At 50.3% G+C, this 20,334-nt stretch overlaps 1 protein-coding gene across 2 annotated transcripts in view; it reads left to right on the top strand.

Moving 5' to 3' along the window:
- The window catches only part of Ccdc88c (coiled-coil domain containing 88C), a 117,521-nt gene that overhangs the window by 60,689 nt on the left and 36,498 nt on the right, over positions 1-20,334 (top strand). For both annotated transcript variants that reach the window (XM_033766762.1, XM_033766763.1), the window contains 9 exons: positions 1,138-1,196; positions 1,957-2,040; positions 4,381-4,521; positions 4,949-5,133; positions 5,827-5,908; positions 6,130-6,288; positions 14,667-14,813; positions 15,329-15,473; positions 18,804-18,988. In XM_033766762.1, the coding sequence (XP_033622653.1) occupies positions 1,138-1,196; positions 1,957-2,040; positions 4,381-4,521; positions 4,949-5,133; positions 5,827-5,908; positions 6,130-6,288; positions 14,667-14,813; positions 15,329-15,473; positions 18,804-18,988 (1,187 nt within the window). The remainder of the gene's footprint in view (positions 1-1,137; positions 1,197-1,956; positions 2,041-4,380; positions 4,522-4,948; positions 5,134-5,826; positions 5,909-6,129; positions 6,289-14,666; positions 14,814-15,328; positions 15,474-18,803; positions 18,989-20,334) is intronic.

The raw sequence follows: 20,334 nt of genomic DNA, 5'->3' as shown, positions 1-20,334 counted from the left end.
GAAATATGATTTTTGACCATCAGGTTGATAATATCAAGGAAGAATAATAAGACAAGTATTGGTCTAAGGGTAGGACAATGAAAATTTATCACCTAGTTCACAGGAGAAAATGGTATAATCCATCTGCAGGATAATTTGTCCACAAGAGAAACATAAAAAAGAGTTGGTTCCAAGGAAGTGGATAAGGATATATAAAGAATTAACCATTAAGATATTCTTTATAGTTTATCAAAAAACGTGAATCTGAACCAGGGATTTAGCTCAGTGGTGCCACACCTGCCTTGCAAGTGCAAGGTCTTGATTTCAATCCCTGGTACTGTGGGGGAAAAGAAAAGTGAACCTCTGGAAGATAGTTAGTTGTAAGTTTGTGGCTATCAAAAATGATGTGGTCCGGGGATTTAGCTCAGCGGTGCCACGGCCTGCCTCCTGCCTTGCAAGCTCAAGGACCTGAGTTTGATCCCTGGTACCAAAAATAAAAAAAGATGTAAATGTGTTGCATGATTTGCTTGAGACTTCTCCAGCCAAACACTGAAACTCCCGCGCAAGAAAGGGGCGGGGGAATAGAGATGTACTTAGATGTGCAAAATGTTAATAATGTGAAACTGATTGTATTTGGGGATTCATTAATCTTGTCTTCCCTACTTTGAAATTTTTACTAATAGATAACACTGTAAACAGTTGACTCAGTCTCTCCTGTGGGGATTGTTCTCTCCTGTACTACACACATTAAAATTGTTGCTGAGGTCCTGCTTCATTAATTATCATGGAGAAATATTTATGATACATTTGAATAGGAAAGGGCTTCAGGTGGTTATGTGCAGAATGCTTATTTGCTTTTAAAAAATGAAATAATGGGCCGGGGATTTAGCTTAGCGGTTTGGTGGCCTGCCTTGCAAGCACAAAGACCCGAGTTCATTCCCCAGTACCAAAAAAACCAAAAAAAACATAAAAAAGAAATAAACCCAGACCTAGCAAAAAGGTGGAGTGTGTACAACTAACTCTGACAAACTCACTGTAGGTGGAGAGAATGTTTTCTTTAGCTTATCTGATTCATTTTCACCTTAGGACAAACATGCATCATTGGGGAAATTTTATAAATGGTTGAGCTTAATTAATTATGTTGCTGTTTTGATCCAGGGAAGAGCATGGAGGAGATTAAGAAGGTGCTGCTGCTGGTGCTGGGTTGTGCTGTCCAGGTAGGGCTCGGGCATGGGTGGAGAAGCTTCTGTCCTTAGTGGCCTGCATTTGGAATTGTGGGGCTAAATGGCGCCCTCAGGTTGGGTGAGAATGAGGCTACTTTCAGTCCAGCATGACAGGGGCGCTGGGTTGGAGTGAGAGAATGGTTACCTCTTAGGGGGGCACCTTGTCTAAGAAGTACCATTAGCAAATTGTCCTTATTGTGGAAATACCTTTCCAGAGGAGCAAAGAGCTGCAAACCACAGGCTATGTGTCAGATTTGACTGCCCCCTATTTTTGTAAATAAAGTTTTATTGGAGCACAGCTATGCCCACCCCACCATTTACATATTCTCTCTAGCTACTTAGTGAAGTGGCAGACTTGAGTAGTTGTGACAGAGACCAAATGCAGTCTAAAATGCTGACCTTTTACAGATGGAGCCTGCCTCTGCCCTGTGGCCAGGCTTTTGCATCCTTACTTAAGAATCTTTCCTTATTAAGAGCTTGCTAGAAGCACATACTTCTGTGTCCCACCCCCATGTTTTCCATCTGGGAGAGGCTTCAGGATGGGCTTTGAAAAACAGGCTCCTGTGGATATTGGAGCAACTTTGAGAGAAGCCTCAGTCTGAGTGCTGGTGGGGTGACAAGGCGGCCTTGGTTAGGAAGGAGGCCAGGCCTGGGTGGGCGTTCATCTTGCAACTCTATGACTTGAGGCAGTGGGCACAGCCCCAGGTGCACAGCACTGAAGAATGCTCCCATTGACACTTGTAACCCTTCACAGTGTGAGAGGAAAGAGGAGTTCATTGAAAGAATCAAACAGCTGGACATTGAGACCCAGGCTGGCATCGTGGCTCACATCCAGGAGGTAGGCTCCGGTGGGGGGCTCAGCCGTGGACCCACTCCTGTGGCAAGCCAGGTGGCAGCGTCTCCATGGTGTTGGAGAAGGTTAAAGACAACATCACCCGTGAATGATTTTACTAATTTTAGGTTTCAGTGATGATTAACAAATGGATTCTATTTGGGAAGGTAGCCCTCAGCAAGCTAAAATAAAATAGGGATAAAAATAAAAAATTTAAAAAATACAGTACCTCAGTTAAGCCATCTTCTGCCTCCTTTTCCTTGCCTTATATGGACTCAGACTATTTTTAAGAGCTGTCAAGTGGTTTAGGCTCAGAATTTGATTTACAGGCCCTGGAAATGTATTCTGGCAATTGTCACCATGCTCTGAATGGGTTGATCTTTATAGAGATTCTCTGCTGCTGTCAGTGACACACAGCAAAACAGGCTGCCACCTCGTGGGACATCAAAACCAGCCAGGGCCAGGGATTTAGCTCAGTGGTTCGGCCGCCTGCCTCACAAGTGCGAGGACCTGAGTTTGATCCCCAGTACCAAAAACAAAATAAAACAAAAAATGAGCCAGTTCTGGGAGGAGGCTGCCCCAGGGAACTCAACCCCAGCCCAAACCCCAGGGTGGGGGCAAAGGACAGGCCAGACCTCCTTCTGGACCCCTCTGCCCAAAGTGGCTTCCCCAAGGGTCATGAACCCACCTGAAAATGGGTTCAGCACTCAGTCTAATTAGATGGAGGAGATTAATGGCATGTGGAAGATATACAGGAGCTGGTGTGTGACTGGCAGCAGCAGCTGACTATAGAGCTCTCATAGGCGATGCAGGTGATGGGGTTGGGAGCGGCTGTCATAGAGTTTATTTTAGGGTAGGGGTTCCAGCAGAGCCAGCCTCCAGGGAAAGTCAGTACTTTAGTAAATATTCTCAACCATTCCTGGCCACCTGTCAGTCTAAAATGTGTTCTGCCTTTTCATTTCCTTGTGTTTTGAAAATGAATCTGGTTGGGGATGAGGTCCTTGAGACTATTCAGTAGCCATTCACTGACTACAGCCTGCCCAGACAGCAGGATATTAAAATAAATGAAAGTTCACAACCAGGAGAGTTCTGTGTGATTATCAAATTCAGTAGTTGGCACTGGGGACAAGTTTCAAATTTTACTGGGTGCTTTTTAAAAGTTCAGGTTCCAGGGCTGGGGATTTAGCTCAGTGGCTCTGTGCCTGCCTTGCAGCACAAGGTCTTGAGTTCTATCCCCAGTAAAAGGAAAAAAAAAATTTTCAGGTGAACCCATGAGGGATCTATTTGTTAGAACAAAGGGAAGAGGAAAGTGAGCCTGAAGCTCCATGGGTGACTGTACCATACTCATCGAGTCCCTGAAGCCCACCATGGTGGCCCGAGACTCATTTTTCCAGACCTGGTGTAGAACAGGCCCAGACCCAGCTCCCACCTGTTTGATGGAATGCAGGTTCCTCTAATTCAGGGGTCAGCTGTGTTCAAACTTGGCCTTTGTCAGAGAGGGAGGGAAGAAAGAGGGTGGTGTGTTTGGAGGAACTGAAAGGTCCTTGAAATGATCTTGTCTTTGCTTTTGATGCTTTGGGTTTATTTTCTTCTTTTTCAAAAAAGAACTATTCTCTGTCTTCATCTACTGCTCTGCATAATTTCAGATTTTTTTTTCTGGGGTGTTTTGCCAAGTATAGATAGGCTGGTTTCTTTGTTTTTTTCTCCCCTTTGAGACCTGAGCACTATAATATTTCTCTTCCAATGATAAGAGAACTCGCCACATCCCTGCTGATGGAAAGGGACAAAACCAGGTGGTCTTCTGAGGCTTGTATGCGTAATGGGCTTAGCTGAAAATTGCTTTAGCTTTTTGAATAGTTCCCCCTACAGAATTCAGGATTGCTAGGCACCCACCATTCTGACATAGGATGCTTAACATTTTGTGTGAATTTATTTTAAGAAACATTAGTCGTAGTCCTCGTCCTTTTCAGAGGCTAATCTTCTTTGTGTTGTAAATTGATATAGCTCTGTGCAGATAAATATCTTACCATCCTGGGACCTTTTAGTGGAACAGTGCCAAGTGCTTTCTGGTATTAAAAGACTTGTAAGCAGAAGTGGCTGGTATTAGTGAGGCTCCGCTGAAGAGTTTGCCTAACTCATTGAAGGAACCCTTCTGCTCACCGCAGGAAGTATGTCAGCCAGTCTGGGATTAATAATGTCTTGCACATGAGGTGCTGTCACATGTCCCAGTGAGCCAGGCTCCAGTCTCTGCCTGGGTCTTCTGCCCAGTAGCTGTGGGCAGACAGGCGCTCAGGACCCCAGGGCCACCTGTGCTGGCTTCCGCAGTGCTGGACTGTGTGCCTACAGGTGACCCACAACCAGGAGAACGTGTTCGACCTGCAGTGGCTGGAGCTGCCGGATGTGGCCCCGGAGGAGCTGGAGGCCCTGTCCAGGAGCATGGTGTTCCACCTGCGCAGACTCATCGACGAGCGGGACGAGTGCACTGAGGTGTGCTGCAGCCAGGGGGCGGGTGGGGGCGCACTTGCCTCTCTCTCCTGTCTCCATCTTGGGCCTGGCCCCTCCCTGTCCTACTGCGCAGGGTCTGGTGGGGATGGGGCATGAGTGCTCCCCTTGGCTACGACCTCTGGGGTGAAGTCACTGCAGAGGCATCCACAGGACAGAAATTACCAGGACGCTGAGCTTGGGGTCCCTCATCTTCTCATTCACTCCTCCTTATTCCACTAAGTATCTCACCTCTTTTAGAAAATGTGCAACTAACTCTCTTTTAATGCCCTGCTCCTAGTTTCTCAGTCTCCGCAGAGATTTCTTCTCTTTGGGTAGCGTTTTACCCACGCTAGCCTGAGCACTGTGTGGTCTCCAGGAGTCCCCTGGTGAGCCTGTGTGTCCTCCTCTGCCCTTTGTCTGCCTGGTGCAGCTGATTGTAGACCTGACACAGGAGCGGGACTACCTGCAGGCACAGCACCCACCCAGCCCTATCAAGTCGTCCAGTGCAGACTCCACACCCAGCCCCACTAGCAGCCTCTCCAGTGAGGACAAGCAGCACCTGGCAGTGGAGCTGGCTGACACCAAGGCCAGGCTTCGGCGTGTCAGGCAGGACCTGTGAGTGGCCCGGCTGATTTTCCTTCTTCTTTGTGGGGGCTACAGACCTGTTTCTAGTGTGCAGTCAGCTTGCACATGTGGTGCTACAAACAGGAGGGCCCTGGGCCTGGCGGGGCTGCTCCAGTGAGCTGGGTGACCAGCAACCAGTCCCCATTCCTCTGTGGTGGTGGGGGGCTTCTCCCTTGTCTTCTGGCTCCCAAACATTACACATTGCCTATGGAAGTAGACTGCTGTCCCCACATGGGCCCATTGTGGGGCTCGGATGGCTGCATGTAGGGGTGTGTTCTTGGGTAGAGAGTGGAGGCACTTTGCCACATCTGGGGAGCCGGTCCTTACCTCGTTTCCTGCTGCTGATGAATGTCATTTACCCATCCCTGGGGCAGTTGTCTGCATTCATCTCCCCTCCCTTTGCCCCATGCAAGCCCAGTTGTACAGCACTAGAGTGGCAGCCAGGCTCTCTTTACGTACTTGGAGGGAGACTTGGCTGGCAGGTGGTGGTGGTTTGAGGGGAACTGTTAGAAACTTGAGAAAAGAATCCAAAGCCTGGAACATTTCTGCAGGCCCCATGGGCGTATCCACTTCCAGCTCCCCGAAGCTTGAGTCCCCTCCTTTCCTGGAAGTGGTGGCTGCTTCCAGGGCCTGCAAGGAAGAAGCCCCACCTCACACACACTCTGCCCTCTAATCACTTCACAGAGAGGAGAAGACAGAGCAGCTCGTGGACACCAGGCATGAGGTGGACCAGCTGTTGCTGGAGCTGCAGAAGGTCAAACAGGAGGTGAGCAGGAGCCTGTGTGGGCTGGGATGCCCCAGTGATGGGGCCCAGAGGTCAGGCAGGTCCCACAGACCTGGGAACCCCTGGGGTGACAGCCTCTGGAGACCCCTCTGGGTAGCATGCCCACGGAGCTCCTCAGCCCCCAGGAACTGGCTTTTCCTGGGATGCCCCCTCCCCAGAGGGTTGCCCTATTGCTGTCTTCACCGCTATTGCCCACCCTACAGAACATACAGCTGGCAGCCGATGCCCGGTCTGCCCGTGCCTACCGGGACGAGCTGGACTCCCTTCGGGAGAAGGCAAACCGTGTGGAGAGGCTAGAGATGGAGCTGGTTCGCTGCAAGGAAAAGCTGCACGATGTGGACTTCTACAAGGCCCGAATGGAGGTAGGCGTCCTGGGCTGGGCTTCTGGATACCGTCTGTCCTTGGAGGACTGGGAGGAGTCCTAAGAGTTTCACAGTGGGAGTGTCCCCTTCGCTGCAGCCTCTCTGGACCCCCTGTTGGGGCCTCCCTCTCCATCCTTTCCTGTCCCAAAGTGTCACATGGATGAGGGAAGGAACGTGGTTGGTTGGTGAAGGGCAGTGGTTTCTTTTAGGGTTTTCTCTCCTACTTCATGCCACCTGAAGGTCTTCCATTTGTGGATTTGTTTAAAGGCTTCTTGTGATTTCTGGAGTAATTTGCTAGGACTCACTTTCCTTATCAATGAAATAGGAATGCTAATACCAGGTTTTTAAAGATGAGAGGGGTGAAATCCTTGCACAGTAACTGGTGTAGAGCCAGGTTAGCTAGTACATCCTCACCCAGCAGAAGCTCTACCAAGTGCTTTTATTTTATGTTATTCCTGTATTTTTTTGAGCCACATCTTGCTGTGCTGCCCAGGTTGGCCTTGAACTCCTGGCCTTGAGGGATTCTTCTGCCCCAGGCTCCCAAGTGCTCATTCTGTAGGTATGCAACACTGTGCCTGGTTTAGTGCAAGTGAGGAAGTCAGAATTAAACTGAGACCCATGAGAGATCCTTGATGCTTTGACCACTCATCCCAGTGGCCTTGTGTCCACTGTGGCTTCCAGAACTCACTTTCCTGAGGATTTTGAGATTCGGTCCCTGTTGCTCATCCCAGGGCTTTAGATGTGGTGCTGGTCCCTTGTGTAAACACTTCCACCCAGAGGGGAGACCAGGACATTAGCACCTATTGAGGGGACTTGTTTGATGTAGGGAACAATCCCGGTGTCTCATCCAGCCAGGCAGTTTCTGAGGCAGCTGAAAAGGCCTAAGGAGCACGGTGTCATTTCTCCCCTGCTGTGGGACTCGTGTGGATGCTGGTGGGCAGGTGGCTCCACCAAATCCAGATGGAATAGACTCCTGGGACAGCAGCCTGGTTTGCATTGTTCTTAGCCTCTGGAACAGCCCTTCATATGCAGAGGGTTTGGAGAAACACTTGTTAAGTGAATTCTCTCCTGCAGTTCACTTTGGGCAGCACTGAATCTGCTGCACTTGTGAGCCCCCAGCTCCTCAGATACAGCAGAGGCCAAGTTCAGGAGCACAGGCTTCCTCTGGCTGGCTGCCGACCTGAGCACCTAAGTGTGTGTTGGAGTTAATGCAGAATGTAGCTTAGAGACCATGAGATAGGCTGCTTTGCCATGAGGCCCGGGTGCTGTCTGGGTCCTTGAGGATTGAGAGGGGCCTTGTCCCCCAATAGCAGCAGTAGTCTGTGCCCAGCATAGTCAGTCTCTCTAGTGTTTAGTGGGCTTTGTGTCAAGGGGCTTGCACTGCCTTCATGAACAGATGACTGTTGGATCCATGTTTGTGTTTGAATAAGAAGTGTATCCAACTTAATATGAAAATCCAGATTCTTTCATGGTATAGTAATGCACATTTCCAAAGGATGTCTAGTGAGATAAGAATAATTTCTAAGCCCTGGGTAAAGTGGCATATACCTGTAATCCCAGCTACTGCGGACGCTAAGGCTGGAGGATTGCAAGTTGAAAGTTAGTCTGGGCTCCTTAGTGAGACCTTGTCTCAAAATGCAATTTTTTTGAAAAAGGACTATGAATGTAGCTCATTTGTAGCTTGACTAGCATGTGTGAGGCCTGGGTTCAATTCCTGGTACTGAAGAAAAAGGAATACTTTCTAAGCACTTATAAGCTCACAATACCGTGCAGAAATGAGTGAGTTGAGGCTGAGTTGCAGATGTGCAGATCTTAAAGAAGATCCAAGGATAAACAAAAGTAAAATGGATAGAGGGCTGGCTAGATGGACAGGTAGGTACATGACAGAGCAAATATAGTAAATGTTGGTTGTGGACTCTAGGTGGTGTGTGCATACAGGTGTGTGTGTGTGTGTGTGTGTGTGTGTGTGTGTGTGTGTGTGTGTGTGTGTGTGGTGCAATTATTTTGACTTTGGCAGATGTATAATAGTAAAACATTCATCCCCAGTACCAAACAAAATATGCATTTTTCTGACTCTCCAGACCCTAGGGAGCAGGTCTTGGAAATCTGTCTTATGTGAGCTCTCTCCCTTGGACCTTCCCTTCTCCCAGGCTGGGGCAGGGTGTTTTTCTTCTGAAGCTCTGTGCTTGGGGCTTCCTCCTGCCATGGATGGGGCTTGCAGGACCATCTGTGGGCTGGGCATGACCCTCTGTGGGCTCAGTGTGTGGTGCTGAGCCCTTCCCAAGGGTGGGGACCCTATCTTCCTTGACTGCACGCACAGAGCCTGTCACACAGCCTCAGGGACCATGGCATCAGGCAGAGGAGCCCCAACTCTCTGCAGTAGTCTTGCAGTCTGGGCGAAAGGCCAGGGAACACCATGAGGGTTTGTTTCCTCCAGATTGGAGTCAGTGGTGTTAGACGCAATATGCAGGCAAGCAGAAGCAGGAACCTGGCCATGCTGTTGTGCAGGCTGTCTATAGGTGTGACGTTTCTAGGTCCTGTGGTGGAACTGGGCGTCCTCCCTGAGAGCCTGCCCAGCCTGGGTCTGGGAAACACCGACACAGGTCACCAGAGAGCGAGCACGGTGGTGCTTCAAGGACACAGTCAGGATGAGGTGAGGTTAATTTTGGATAGAAAAACATGGGACACAAGTCCACATAGGTTGTTTTAAATTTTTGGCATCTGGTCCTGGTTTAGTTTACATAAGAGTTGAAAAGACACAAAGAGGAGCAGCGTGGGTGACCCTGGAATGGCAAGAAATATGAGGTGGGTCCCCGACTGCCCTTGACTTCCCTTTGCAAACAGCAGTCATGCTCAGGGCCGAGCAAATGAGACCAGAGGCTCAGGCAGAGGGCTGTGTCGGGGGAGGGTGGAGGAGAGACATTGCTCGGAATCTTCTCTTTCCTATATTTTATGACTGGCTGAGAATTTCCACAAAGCCAAGGGTAGATGCACAGACATTGTGTGCATCCCAGGCAGAGTGGACCTGGGTCTTTCCTAGCTCTTGTGTGGACTGACAGCTTTCTAGGCAGCTGTGGATTCAAAATAAGCATCCGGAGAGGCCAAGACTCAGTGAGGACAGTCCTGGCTGTGACACCAACTTGCTGGGTGTTGGGCACATATGTCCCATCTGTGGGAGGAAGGGGCCTGGTCTGGGCGTCTCCAAAGCCCTGGTGCCCTGGCCTCCTGGGCCCAGGACTATGTGCAATGTGCTTATCCTGGCCAGCTCTGTGCTGGGAGGAGAGAGGAGATAAGGCCTCTGGACCAGATCTCACAGTGAGGAGGCAGCCAGAGAGGTGGGGTGGGTTGCTGGCAAGGCACCAGCAGTTAGGGCTGGGTTAATGATCAGTCTCGGGCTGTCTGTCCCCCAGTCTAAAGCCATACCTACGATGACAGTGGTGGTGCCTGGGGTGGGGCAGTTGCTATGGGTTTGGCCTGTCAGGCCCCAGGCAGCCTGCTTGCCTTTACTGCAAGGTTCCTGCAGATCTCCCCAAAGTATCTGCCTCCTTCAGGGGAGAAGGTGCTTGGGAAATCTTCCTTTATTTGAGTCCAGTGCCTTAATCATTAGGCTGGCTCCCTCTCTGGCTGTCTAGAACTGGATATGCACAGCAGTCTCAGGGTTACTGTGTCACATTCTTTCTTTCCCCTTCAAACCTGACCATGCTGTCTCTACGCTGGAGTTACTGTCCACTAGCTCAGGGACTTAAGCCAAATTTCAGGCTGTCTCTGTTCTTTCCTTTTCCCAGCCCTAGTGTTGTCCTCCCTTATCTGCCATGTCACCATACAAGGCAGGAACTTGATGAGTGTACGTGTCCAGCTTCCTCATGTCCTGGGCCTGCAGATTATTTCAGTGCCTGTAGGCAGGATGCTGTCCCCAGATCTAAACTGGCCCTGTGTGTCCCTGTGTCCTGCTGCCAGCATGGCCTTTCCAGCAGTTCCTCAGGCGCCTCTCTGCTGCTCCCAGGATGAAATCTCATTCCATCGCTGCCCTCACGAGCACAGCCCTTCCTTCCAGCTTCACACAGGTGCTTCCTGGGCCTGCCCACCCTCTGTGTCCCCTTCAGACTCAGGAGTCCCAGGCCAGGGCCAGATTAGGGCTGGTGGTGAGCTCTGCTGGCCCTGGCCTCACGTTTCCTTTAGAAATCCCCTTCGAATGAAATTTGTTGGAATACAGCCACACCCATTTGTTATCTGGGGGGGCCTTGTGCTTCCTTTGCAGCGCAGTGTAATTGTGACAGGACTGTGACCTGCAGGGCTGAATAGAATGTAGCCTGTGGTCCGCAGGTGCTCTGTGCAGCTTTTAAATGAGCAGTAGCAACTGTGTTTATGGGGCCAGGAGCCCTGTGGAGCTCAGCTGAGTCATTTCATTTAAACCTCATGGTGGCCCTTGCAAATTGTGGTAGCCACAGTGACTTCCTCTGCTTTTTGTAGATGAGAAATTGAAGATGAATTAATAACACCCAGTGTCGCAGTTGATAAGCATGTGGACTGGGATGGAATGCGCTGGTGTGAGCCTCCCCTCCAGAAGACAAGCAGGGAGGGGTCCTGGGGGGGTGGTCTAGAGGCACTGGAGAACTGCAGTGCATGCTGCCCCCAGGGTCCCTCGGGTGGGCCCAGGGAGTGCCCCAGCCTCTCACAGTTCACTTGGAGCTAAAGTTTCATGTCATAAGCCGGAGTGTTTAAATCTAGGGAGTTTAACTTAGAATACCACAAACCCAGGGAAATCTGCTTCAGCGTGGGGCAGTACATGTATGATTGTTTCTTCCAGGGAGTTCTGATGAGATTCAGCATATGGAATACCTGAGCTGGACAGACCTTTACTGTTTTTTTTTTTTGTTTGTTTTGTGCTGGGGATTGAACTCAGGATCTTGCGGTTGCAAGGCAGGCATCGAAACCACTGTTTGTTTTTTGATGTTTGTATTTGTTTGAGACAGGGTCTCACTAAGTCACTAAGTTGCCCAGGCTGGGCTTGAACTTGTGATCGTCCTTCCTCAGTCTCCCAAGTACTTAGGTTATATTATAGGCTTGTGCCACCATGCCTAGCTCATGGGTTGGGCCGTGCATAAATCAAGTGGGATTCCTGGGGAGCAGAAGGCATTTCAGTGAGGCCAGCCAAACAGTAGGATTGGTCAGGCCTGATTTTACTGAGTAGAAGTTTCCAGGCCTGACTCCAGTGGCCAGGCCATCCCTCCTCCTCAGGGCCCTGCCGGTTCTCTATTGCTCTGGACACCAGGGAGCCCATGGTAGCCATGTGATACTGTGATCTGGAGCTTGCTGGAAGGGAGCTGTTTGTTTCTGTGACTCTGCATCCCCTTTGGTGTTTGATGCTTGTGAGGGGGGCGAGAGTTCCCCATGGAAACCATATTTTGTTTTGAGTTTAGTTTTTTTCCCTCTCTTTTGTACTGGGGATGGAACCCAGGGTTTCATTCTTGCTAGGCAAGTGCTGTGCCATTGAGCCACACCTCTGGCAGCCCTTGAAAACCAGTTTTTGCCCATTAACCTGTGGCTGTTCTGGGGGTGAGTGCTGTGGGGCACCATGTCCTGTAGGCCATGAGGTGACTGTGACAGCAGCTGGCGAGTCCCAGACACTGTGCATGTTAGGTTTTACACACTTTTATCTAACCCACATCTCCTTGTTTTCATGCCCTTCTTAGGAAGGAAGAACCCTGTATATAGAGTCCATGGCAGACATGGGGACTGCCCCAGTCTCCTCTATGCCTGATTGGAGCTGCAAGTTCTCGTAGCACATTAGAAGTTGACTCTCAGGCAGGCATGATGCTGCACACCTGTAATCCCAGCATTCTGGGAGGGTGAGGCCAGAGGACTATAATGTGAGCCCACCCTGGGCAACTTAGTGATTTAGCAAGATCCTGTTTCAAAAAAAAAAAAAAAAAAGACTGGAAATGTAGCTCAGTGCAGAAGGCCCTGGGTTCATTCCCCAGACCATACACACACTAGTACACATTTACTCACTCTCGAAAAGAATAGATTTGTCAGCTACCTGGGGACAAGCCCTGAAGTCCAGCCTATGAGTTCATAAGTTAAGCTGGGCTAGATCAACCTTTAAATAGCCTCCTGGTTCACTTGGGATTGGCTGTGGTAGGCAAGTGGCCGTGGGCAGCAGCCCAGAGACACAGGATTGGCCTTCTCCTGCATTCCCCCTGGGTGGAATGCTGGGCTTGTGGAAGCTTGGCATGGGTCTTTCCACTCTTCTTGCTCACCTCTGAGGTCCTGAGTATGTGAGGTATGTCTTAGTTACTTTTCTCCGGCTGAGATAAAAAACCTCACACCCGAAGTTAAAGGGAGAAAGGTGATTATTTAGCTTACAGTTCGTAGAGATTTCAGTCTATAATCATCTGGCTCTAAGGTTGGGTGGCACTTGGCGGAGGGGTGTCGCAGAGGAGAAACAGTTCATGGCGCCCACACAGTAGCAAAAGCAACAAGTGGGACTTTAACATCCTCTTTCTGCCCCTTTCATCCCACCCAGACTACTGGGATTCGGGTGGTACCAAACTGCTCATGTGTAGTGATCACACGCCCTTAATTCCAGCATCACACATTCCAGATGTGACCACCTCTGAAAAAGGAAGCCCTACCTCATCCAGATGAGGCTTTGGGGAGACATGTGAACACAAGCCATCACAAGGCAGGTGGGAGGTTGGGATATTTCTGCTGCTTGTTAACAGGGGAGGTTGAAACCACAGGGAAACTGAGGAGGATTTGAATGGCAGTTAGGAACCATACCTTTGGATGCTGTGTTCCTCTCCTGCCACCTCTGTTCACCCCTGACTTTGAAAGTGTCCAAGTCCTTCAAAGCCCACCTCGTTAGTCACCCTGTCCCCTTGCTATGTGATTGACAGGTGTCATTGAATACTTATGTGAGGCTCGTGAAAGGGGAAGTGGGATGGGCCTGTCCTGAGGAGTCTCAGAGAGGAGAGCAGGCCCAGGGAATATGGGAGCTCAAATACCTGACTCAGCAGTAGGAGGGAGTGGGCTCAAGCACTTCTCAGAGGGGCAGCTCATGTCAACTCTCGAAGGCTGTAGTAGTTGGCTGTGAGGATGAAGGAACAGCCTGTGCTGTGGTTGCTAAGGGCTTTGGCTAGGGATAGGTAGACCCTGTTGGAACATGGGGTGAAAACAGGGCAGGCAGCAACCAGAGAGGGGCGGCTGGGCCTTCCTCCTGCTTGAAACCCTCATCCTCTGGCTCCACATCATTAGCAGTAGTCTGGGCCTCTCTTCCCATGTGAGCCCCCCGAAGATGGGATCTAGGGGGCTGACTGAGGATAGTTGGGGAAGCAGTCCAAGCTCAGCTCTGGCCCTTAGTGGGTTTGTGACTTTGGACTTGATCCTTAGCGTACTTGAGTCAGTCCTTTATCATCGAAGAGGCTGTTCCCCGCCCCCTGAGTGCTGCTGCAGGGAGGAGGGCTGGTGACTGGGGACCACTGCAGGGGAGGGACAGAGAGAGGACATGCAGGACAGCCCAGAGTCTAGGAGCAAGCTGTGCCTGGCTGCCAGGCTCTGATCAAAACTGCCACCCAAAGGGAAAGCGGGTGGTTTCCCCTTCACAGAGAGCCTTGGATTTGGGCCCATCAGGAGATGGAGATGTGAGTGTGTAATGAATAAACAGAAATTCCTGCCTCAACCCACGATGTAATCTGTAGGTGTGTTGGGCCTCAGGGTCAGAGGACAAGAGATACTGAGAGGGCCCAGGACTAGGGCCTGCAGAAGGGTGGCCCACAGACCCGGTGGGCCCTTCAGCAGTATGGCTCTGTGGGGCTCATGTTTGCTTGGTCTGCTGTGCTGCAACTTAACTGCTGTAAAGACATTTCCAGGAAACTGCTGAGCACTTTTGTTTGGCCAAGGGAACGTGTGTAAAATACTCAAATAGCAACTGTGTGCTACATGAAAGCCTCCTGAATGGCCACTTTTTTCTAGGATGCTGATTGGTGGGATGAATGTTGAATGGAACACACTCAGACCTGGGGGCCCCTCATAGATTCTCAGCCTCCCCCTAACTTGAGGAAACGCAGATGAGAGAAGTGGTGGGTCTTTCAACAGGGTTCCCTTGTCCATTGAGTGAGGTCCTCAGTGTCAACGCCTTAGCCAATCCCTGGTCCTGGCCTGCTTTTTCCAAGTTCAGTATTTTCTTGATTTCTGGATTTGTTTTTTAGTAGAGAAAGTCCACGAGTCCTTGCCTCATGGAAAAAGGTAAGAATGATAAAAAGTGGAGTCAGACCTTCTGTCACGCACTTGTGCCTGGACTGAGGTGGTCTGAAAGAGCTTGGGTTGAGGATCCTATGACTTGAGTCTGGCACCTCCTCCCTGCTTTTGCTCCCCAGGAGCTGAGAGAAGACAACATCATCTTAATTGAAACCAAGGCCATGCTGGAGGAGCAGCTGACCACTGCCCGGGCGCGCGGTGACAAAGTCCACGAGCTGGAGAAGGAGAACCTGCAGCTGAAATCCAAGCTGCACGACTTGGAATTGGTATTGGCAGCTGTGCAGGTGCCATGTGTGGATCCGGGTGGGGTGTGGGCCAGGCCCTTCTGATGTTTTGGCTGTGAGCTCAGCGGGCTTGAGTGGGCACTTAACGCCTCAAAGCAGTTAAGCCTGACTTCTGCATTGCTTTTCTGTAAGGGTGAACATCCCTGCTGGGGTTTCCACTGTGGGTGGGGCAGGGATGTCTGCTTCTGCAGAGCTTTTGAGGTTCCAGAGCCACAGAACTGCCCATCACCAAAGTGCCTGCTCGAGAGCCCTGCTCAGGGTGTCCCATGATCACTCAGCATTTGGTTAGAGTCTTTGGGCTTCTCTCTGGAACCTATGTGGCCAGTCTGATGGCTGTCACTGTCACAGGGGGGCTTATGTGGTGGACTCTGCAGCTCTGTGTCTGGAAATGAGCAGGCACCTACCATCCCTACATCTTCAGTGGCTGGCAGTGGATGGATGCCCTGGTCTGGGGCCCAACCAGGGCCTGGCCTCATTCCTTCCCTCTCCTGCCCTAGGACCGAGACACAGATAAGAAGCGAATAGAGGAGCTGCTGGAAGAAAACATGGTTCTGGAGATTGCCCAGAAGCAGAGCATGAACGAATCAGCCCACCTGGGCTGGGAACTAGAGCAGCTATCTAAGAACGCAGAGCTGTCAGATGGTAGGTAGCGCCTTGCCAAGAGCCAGCCGGACCGCAACTGTGTCCTCATCCAGACAGCCAAGTCCTGGCACAGAATCCTCATGGTGGCCCATCCATTCACCCCAAGTGAATATAATTCCCTTCAAGAGCCATTTGGAACTGTTTCATTACAGTCCTCCCCCTGGAGAGTTCCAAGGGTCTGGCAGCCTGGATGTCAGGACGCAAAATACAAATTAAGTGTTGCTAGGCTGCTCAGGTTCCCATATGGCCACTCAGGAGCTTCCAGATCATGGCACACTGACACCCAGGGGACATCTTAAGCCTGTCTGGATGTCTGAAAGCCCTGGATGGCAGGAGAGTCCCCAGTGGTCTCTAATAGCTGCTATAAATGTACACTGGGCATTACTTCCTCAGTTTATTTGCATAATTGGGCAAGATGGATGCAGCCTGTCCTCTCTCTTCTGTGTGAAGATGTGCAGTGGCTGCTGCTCCCAAGACCTGCCAGGCCTTGTCCTCTGGGGCTTGCATGGCTGCCCTCTGCTGGCCCCCCCCAATATAACGTGGCAGTTGTGGGAAGGAGGGGGGTGTGGAGGGGCAGGCATGCAGCACTGGAGCAGGAAGCTTCAGCGCCAGGCAAACAATGAGCTGGTTCCTGTGTTTGAAAATAGCACCCGTTCACCATTCCTGTGCACCTGATAGTTCAAGTTAATGTTTACTTAGCCTTTCACAGAGTGTGGTAGGGCTTTTGGCTTGTTCTGGTTGTGGCTTTTTAAAATCCTAGTAAGCATCCCTAAGAATAATACATTATTGAAAGCAGCTGAATATTTACTCCTGTCCATTCCAAAATTAGACTCAGTTAGTTACTATGAGCTGTTACTATGAACAGTTACTTCTGTCTGTGCTTTGGGGCCTGTGCCCTGTGCCAGAGTCTGGGAGATGTCCGGGGTGGAAGCTGCAGACTCCCCTGCCTCTGACATCCAAGTCCACTGGGGGGAACCGCTGCCCCCTGGTTGCACAGAGGTGGTACTGCTGCCTCTGTCTGTCACATGGTCCATGTTTGCGTTAAGTTCTGAGACTAGTGTGGCTGGTGGCGTGGAAGTCCTCACCAATGGACTCTTTCAGTATAGTTTGTGAGCCTTTCAAGGTCAATAATTACGATTTATTCTTAGTGATAGTGATAATGTCTTGTGTGAAACAGCACAAGCAAAGCCTGAAGATTTGTTCTTATAATTTTTTTAAAGTACTTATTTCCTAAAGAGACTATGTCTTGCTGTGTTGCCCAGGTTGGCCCTAAACACCTGGGTTCAAACCTCTTGAGTACCTGGGACTGTAGGCGTGTGCCACTGTGCCTGACTCCATGTGTTTTAGACTTTTTTCTCTGGTGCTGGGCATTGAACCCAAGGCCTCCTGCATGCTGAATACACAATGTACTACTGAGCTACACCCCAGCCCCCAGAATATACTTTGAATGTATGGTGTGACTTGGATTAAGAGTCTTGGCTCCCCCACTTGGTAAGTGGCTGACCAGGGCGAATATGTAACCTGTTCGAACTTGAGTTCCTCATCTGCAGAGTGAGGGTAGTGAACCTGCCCCATGGGGTGCTCACTGCCTCCTGTGAGTCCAGATGAGGTAAGATGGGGAAGACTCACCTTCTCCTGGCCCTGGTGGCCTGCAGAGGGGCAGCGTCCTCATCTATTAAAGCAGATCCTGGTTGCTGGGGCTGCTGATGAGCAGGGTGCTCAGTGGAGAACCATTGGTTGTTGGGTAGTAAGCTGCCTGCTGTCGATTCCATTGTTCAACTTGTAAAAGCTCAAGAATTACTCTCCATGGGTACAGTGACAGTTTGGGAAGACGAGAAAGAGATGGAGGGTGGTGATGGTGGGGGAACACGTGAGCACCCCTAAGCCCACAGAGCTGCACATTTAAAAATGTGGTAAATCTTATGTATATCTTTTTTTTTTTTTTTTTTTTTTTTTTTTTTTTTTTTTTTTTTTTTTTTTTTTTTTTTTTTTTTTTTTTTTTTTTTTTTTTTTTTTTTTTTTTTTTTTGGTACTGGGGATTGAACTCGGGTCCTTGTGCTTCTTATGTATATCTTACCCCAATAAAAAACTTCCTTTTCCCCCACAAATGCCAGAGGTACTGTCCAGGTGACCAGAGATTCTGAGTTAGTTTAGGTTTATTTTAGGTTGGTATATTAATTTAGGTTAGGTTAGGGTTTTTTGGGGTAGCATAATCAGGACAAAGCCCCAGATGTCTTCATCTGTGTACATATTGGACACTGCTACCTTACCTGTTGTTCCTTTCCACCCCTGCTGTTGGCCTTGGTAGAGAATGGAAGCTCGGAAGCTCGAAGGGGAAAAAGAAAGACCTGATAGCCCTTTCATTCACCCAGGGTGTCTGAGCACACACTTCATTCTACATTTGCATGTGGGGGGTTTGCTGTGAAAACCCACAGCCTCTGATCCTCACAGCCTAGAAGGTGATGACTGAGGAGCAGGTGTGTATGTGGGGTGAAGACCCCTGTGTTAGCAGCATAGTGTGCTCAGGCTCAGCTCACGATGGGCGAAGCAGCCTTGAGCCCTCCTGCAGAGGCCTTTCTTCCCCCAAAGCCCCGACTCACCTGCTGTGGTCCTGTCTCAGGACTGTGTTCCCATCTCTGCTTACATTTGAGCTGCTCAAAACCAGAGTAGACAGTCTGCCTCTTTTAAATCTTTAGCTTAGGTCCAGGTATTTAGCTCAGTGGTTGCACTGCATGTCTCCCAAGTGCAAGGTCCCAAGTTCTATCCCCGGTACCAAAAAAAAAAAAAAAAAAAAAAAAAAAAAAAAAAAAAAAATCTTTAGCTTATATGTTTATCGCACTTGGAATTTTTAAAGCCATTTGCGTAACTTTCAATTTGCTTAAGTATGACTTATACAGTCATAAGAAGAAGTCTGTGCCAAGGTTCTCACCCAGGCTGGCAGGCACTGGGCAGCATAGCTTTCCACCCCCTGCAGCAGAACCGCTGCTCACTAACTGCCTTTCCTGCTGAGCAGTCCTGATGTGTGCTGCTTTTGCAGTGGGCACAGGAAACATTGCCTGTTAGCTCTCTCTGTTGGTCTCTGCAGTCCTTGAATAGGCCACCAGATTAACAGCGTGGTAAGCAAATGGTCCCTGCAAGTTACATGATCTTTAGCGTCTGCATTGGCTCCTGCCCTGCAACCTGCTCTCTTCTTAAGCCCAACTAAGCTAGCAGAGAGGTGGGAGTGGAGGAGCCAGAAGTGGGTACCAAACTGGGCTCGAGGTGTGCGGCTCTGGGAAGAGTGGAAGTGGAGGCTCCAGAGCATGGGCTCTGACCCACTTTGTGCTTCAGCCTCCAGGAAGTCATTTGTGTTTGAGCTGAACGAATGCGCTTCTAGCCGCATCCTAAAGCTGGAGAAGGAGAACCAGAGCCTTCAGAGCACGATCCAGGGACTTCGAGATGCATCCCTGGCACTGGAGGAGAGCAGCCTCAAGTGTGGGGAGCTGGAGAAGGAGAACCATCAGCTCAGTAAGAAGGTGAGCTTGCCAGACTGGCACAGAGCCCGGGACTTGTCCTTCCAGGGTGGAGGCTGTCTCACACTGGGAGTAGTGTAGTTGCATCATGGGCTCTGAACACACCCAACAATGGGTTCTAGCCCAGGCAGAATGCAGGAACACTCTTGTTGACAGCCCCCTTGCAGGACTGTATCTTTGATGTTTGACTGTCTCACCTGCTCCTGAGTCCCACGGTGTCATTTGTTGAAGCTTCAGGGGCAGTGGGAACATTAGCTGCAAGGCAGGAGACAAAAGCTGCTGCCTGCTGGTTCTTCGCCTCTCAGTGGGGCTTGGCACGTGCCCCATCTGTGAGAGGAACCCTCATGGGACCACCCAGCTGTACTGCTTCCTTGTGTCCGTTGCAGCACTATGTACTTTCACCTTATGGCATTTTAGCTGCTGTATTGTAGGACAAGAGAAGACCCCCCATCTCATGCCAGGTCTTTTGGTTTGGAGCAGCAAGGGAGAGGTGACTGGATGTACGGCTTCTTAGGTTCATGTGGGCCAAGCACAGCAGTGTCTTCGTAAATGGCAACCCAGTGTTGGCCAGGACAAAAAAGAGCTGACGTTCAGGAAGATGAGCCTCACACCCTGTGGGACCTTGGCGTCTGCTTCCAGAAAGCCTGCCATATCATCTTGCTGGCCTAGGGATAGTATTGGTCACCTTCCTACAGGTCCCAGGATAGCACCAGCTTCACTTGTTCCCTGCAGCCCCTTCTGTGTGCAAACAAGAATGGGTAGTGTGTGCTGTCACCCTGCATGACTCCTGACCATCTCCCAGGTCCTGGCCAGCTGCTTCCCCTACTGTAGTCCAGGTCTTAGCACAGGGAGTGTCCCAGGCAGGAAAGAGAGAGACTGTGCCCAGGTGAGAACTGTACCTGTGTGGTGTCGGGAGCCCCCTTTGCTGTCTTGCTGCCCTGGGTCTGGCCAGAGGCTGCCCGGCTGACAGAAGGGCTGTTATCTTGTTCTCTGCATATGTCTCACTATTCTTTGACCTCATCTAGTGTGCCTGACATATAATGGGTGCTCATTGTGTTTGGCCAGTGAGCACTGCAGCATCAGCAGGTGATCATTGTCAGCCCCAAGACCCTGGGGCAGTTCAACCCATCCAGACTTTCCTAGCTTCAATCTCAGCCATCCTCTCCCTTCCTTGGGGTGGGTCTCGGCCTCCAGCTGGCATTTCTGAGTCAGTGAGGGGGCCCTGGAGGTGCTCCCTGGGCCAGCCCAACTCCCTCCCACTATGTAGCTGGCCTACAGGCTTGCACAAGCCTGAGATGTCCATGGAAACCATGGTTCCCCAGGGTTCACACCCTGCCTGTATCTTTTTT

This window comes from Fukomys damarensis, unplaced genomic scaffold, assembly GCF_012274545.1.
Source record: "Fukomys damarensis isolate Sample0158 unplaced genomic scaffold, DMR_v1.0_HiC HiC_scaffold_21, whole genome shotgun sequence".
NCBI lineage: Eukaryota > Metazoa > Chordata > Mammalia > Rodentia > Bathyergidae > Fukomys > Fukomys damarensis.
The sequence above is the reverse complement of the archived record's forward strand: the minus strand, read 5'-3'. Positions and strand labels throughout refer to the sequence as shown.